General features: G+C 52.5%; 1 protein-coding gene across 1 annotated transcript; it reads left to right on the top strand.

Annotated features, from left to right (window-relative positions):
* Positions 1–258: 258 nt before the first annotated feature.
* LOC104614926 (low-density lipoprotein receptor class A domain-containing protein 1-like) lies at positions 259–1,347 on the top strand. The gene is made up of 2 exons (XM_010295628.1): positions 259–412; positions 1,202–1,347. Exons 1-2 carry the CDS (start codon positions 259–261, stop codon positions 1,345–1,347), a joined length of 300 nt encoding a protein of 99 aa, XP_010293930.1.
* Positions 1,348–3,427: the final 2,080 nt, after the last annotated feature.

Below are 3,427 nucleotides of genomic sequence, written 5' to 3'. Positions count from 1 at the left end.
GGGTTTTTTTTTAAACCATGATGCAGTTTTTCTCCGTTGGTATGCCTACATGGAAGAAACCTCATTAAATCAAAAGCCCGGGGCACCCAGACCCTGCTTCTGGCTCAGCCACAAGCATCCCTTTCCCTCTCCAGCCACAGCTTCCATTCTTGCCCAGACACCGCTCGGGGAAGGACCGACTGACCCCTGCCATGACAGCAGCCTTGATAGCTGCTGTCCCCATTTCAGCTGGTGCATCTGCTCCTGGTGGAGTTGAGCATGTCGTGTGTGTCCGCCGTTGCAGGTGACTTGCCCCTCAGCCTTCCGGGATACCTGGTTTTCCGCTGCAGTAACCCAGCGTACTGGGTCTATGCCGATCAGAGGTGTAACGGGATGAACGACTGCGGAGACTGCTCTGATGAGATGGGGAGCTGTAAGTTTCTCTTCTGGCTACTGTTGGGCAAGAGGTCCTTTCTGCTGATGGATTGAAATAGGCTGTGCAGGTGAGGTGCTCACTGATGCTGCTGGAAATGCCAGGAGCCTGTCATCCACCACTAAAACACAAAATAGCTGGGACAGGACGTGAGTATGAACCGTGCAGGCTCCCTCCCATCGGCTGCCAAGGGCTCTATGTCAAAGCCTGGTGGCAACCATGAGGGGAAAGGCTCGGTGCTTTGCTCCCAGCCCCGAAAGTCGTTCTTCCTCTGTGGCTTGCTGAGTGTGGAGCAGTCTCATTGGGATGTGTAGCTGTAGGCAGCAGCGATCATTCAAACTGGATCTCCTTTTGGTCAGGAGATAGGTATGTCTCTGAGCCGGGGGATGAGCATGCCTCAGCAGCTTCAAAGCCATGTAGATCCTTCTCTCGCTAAAATAAGCAGCAGGTTTGTTCCTAAGTCAACCCTGTGGTTTTGAACCCCAGGCAAGACCTGCCTGTATCAGCAGCTTTCTCTAGCATAGCTTGCTAAAAAAATGAATTACATCTAGTTATTCCTCCCAGGATGGCATGTCTGCCATGAAGGTCATTGCAATGTCAGGCTCCCTGGTTGTGTCTCACAGGTTGCATCAAGCAGGTGTCCTCTTTGGTGGGTTCACAGACTCAGGGTCATCACCAGTGGCTTTTCATTAGCTGCCAGGCATGAAAGGGTAGCTACCCACGTAAGAAAGGAGGGAAGGGATCAATGCAGCAGGAGTATCTCTGTTCCCTGTTTCCCGTCCCTCCCAGTGGCCGCCTGCCCCCCGTGCGGGTCGGAGTGGTGGAGCTGCAGCCCTGTGCTCTACGAGTACTGCTCCTGCGTCCCCAGGAGGCTGTGCCGGGACGGCGTCCAGCACTGCCTCGGCTGGTCCGATGAGTATGTCTGCAGACCGTGAAGTCTTGGCACCCAGCAGTGTTGGAGACCGCACGGTGCTTCCTGCATTGTCACCTTAAGCCTTGGTGTCCTCCTGCTCTGCCACCTGCTCAGGAAGCTCTGACCCAAGCAAGCCCTCGTCAGCGGTGCTCTGACCGGCACGCAATGACACCGAACAGGGACGAAGTGCTGTGCTTCCAGCCTACGGCAGCCCATGGCTGCAGGCTAGACACCGGCTGTGGGACACCTCCACAGTTCTCCCGTCGTGCGAGGGTGAGTCCTTTCTACGTGGGCAGAGCACGGTCTTGCCGCATTGACTCGATAGCCCGAAGGGTTGTGTGCAGGCTGCTGGAGGCTACCAGCTGCTGGCAACACAGATACTGTGTCTGGTCAGCCCTGGGCGAGGGGCTTCTCCTGTATGGACATGCTGGTGCCTCTGCGGGCACAGGACTGCGGACGTTGAGGACTACCCTAAAGAGCAGGAGCTGAGTGAGGTGAGCCTTTCTCGCCCTTGGGTCGGCATTTCCCTCCCACATGTCTTCACACTCCTGGTCCTCATGGGTAGGAGGAGAAGCCTGTGTTTGTGTTCAAAGCACATCTGCAGATGGTTTCAGCAGCAGCTTTGAAGGCTCTGCCTTGATGCTCCCAGGACATGTCCTCGGGAACGCTGTGCTGAGGGTGACATGGTGGGGAGCTGCTGCACAGGCCACCTCCTGCGCTCTTCTCAAACTGTGAAGGCTAATGTGGAGACCACAATGGGTGTTTGAGGGTTTGTGGGGACAAATCACTGTGTCCCCGTGACCACGTAGCTGTCCCTGCAGGGCAGGGAGCTAGTGTGTATATAAAATGTACTTCTCTCAGGGCTGTGCAGTTTTGGAACAGCCGCTCAGCAGGTTGAGAACAGCTTTGGGGCTGGGATGAGTTTGCACAGAAGATGGCAAAGAAAGGAGGAAAAAAAAAGTCACAGCCTCGGAGCAGAGAGCAGCAGAAAACCAAGTGCTGCAGCTGCTCCCGGGGCGGCGTGGGATGACACAGGGTCTGTTTGCTGCTCATTTTATTCCTCTGCCAGCAGAGCAGGACCAGCCAGCCAAACCTTCAAAGCAGTGCTCAGGATATGGATATGGATGTGCCACTGAAATGTAAGAAGGATGCCGTCTTTCTTTGCTCCTTTGAAAAGCTCGTTTGTGTCTAAAATATCATCTCTGAGAAAACCCCGCATTTACAGAGAGTGCACTTACTTTCCTAGGCCCAAAATAAACATCAGGCAATATTCTTCCCACCACCATCCCAGGTCATATATCTTTAAAAATAAAACCCCTTTCAATCATTTCCTCTCTGTCCTGTGATCTGCAGCTCTGCATGTCACCATGGCTTGTATCAACAGTGAATGTTTCCTCTAATTTGTAGCTGGGATACAGCTGCAGATCTGAGAGATCTTTTAAAAATAGCTTTACTGTCTTCTGACTTGTACTTTACCTGGAATGAGATGGCAAAACTTTGCGTAACAGAACTGGTACTACGGGAAACTTTTAAAGTTGCATTTAATAAGCCGTCCTTCTCCACACTTGGCCAGCATGGATGGCTTGCTTTCTCCATGCCTGTAAAACATTACTGCAGTGCATTCAGTGCTGCAGCTCTGAAGAGAGGTTAGGAGTTTCCTAGGTAAATGTTTCTCACTTGCAAGCTTCCAGCCTCAATCAAAGCCTGAAATCAAGATGCACATTTTTGCTGTAGAGTCACAGACATCTAACGCTTCAACAAGGTTCAGTTGGGATTGGTAAATAAAGCCTGCATTATTGTAGTTGCTGTTGTTCCTCTTGTTACCCCAAAATATGTTCTGGGGCAATCAATGAGGAAGTCTTGCAGCTTTTCTTAAGAGGAGCTCAAGGAGGGGCGATTCGGAAGCAGAGCTACCACTACCTGGTCAGCCTCTCCTTCCTGGGAAGAAGAGCTTCTTTCTGACTCAGGTCGGGTTCAGCCACGGACTGTTTGCCTGTTCCTTGGCTTTGTAGTGCAACAAGCTCTCTGCATTGGGAGGGTGCAGGTGGGCTACAACTGGTGCACCCTTCTTACGGGGCAGCAGTCAAGGAAAGGTGGGAGAG

This window comes from Phaethon lepturus, unplaced genomic scaffold, assembly GCF_000687285.1.
Source record: "Phaethon lepturus isolate BGI_N335 unplaced genomic scaffold, ASM68728v1 C13922880, whole genome shotgun sequence".
In the NCBI taxonomy this organism is placed as follows: Eukaryota; Metazoa; Chordata; class Aves; order Phaethontiformes; family Phaethontidae; genus Phaethon; species Phaethon lepturus.
The sequence above is the reverse complement of the archived record's forward strand: the minus strand, read 5'-3'. Positions and strand labels throughout refer to the sequence as shown.

What these genes read in the sequence shown, in the direction of transcription:
- LOC104614926 (XM_010295628.1), top strand. Translation starts at nt 259, where the DNA reads ATGTCGTGTGTGTCCGCCGTTGCAGGTGACTTGCCCCTCAGCCTTCCG. An exon ending in CTCTGATGAGATGGGGAGCT is followed by an intron (nt 413 to 1,201) that starts GTAAGTTTCTCT and finishes CGTCCCTCCCAG; the next exon opens with TGGCCGCCTGCCCCCCGTGC.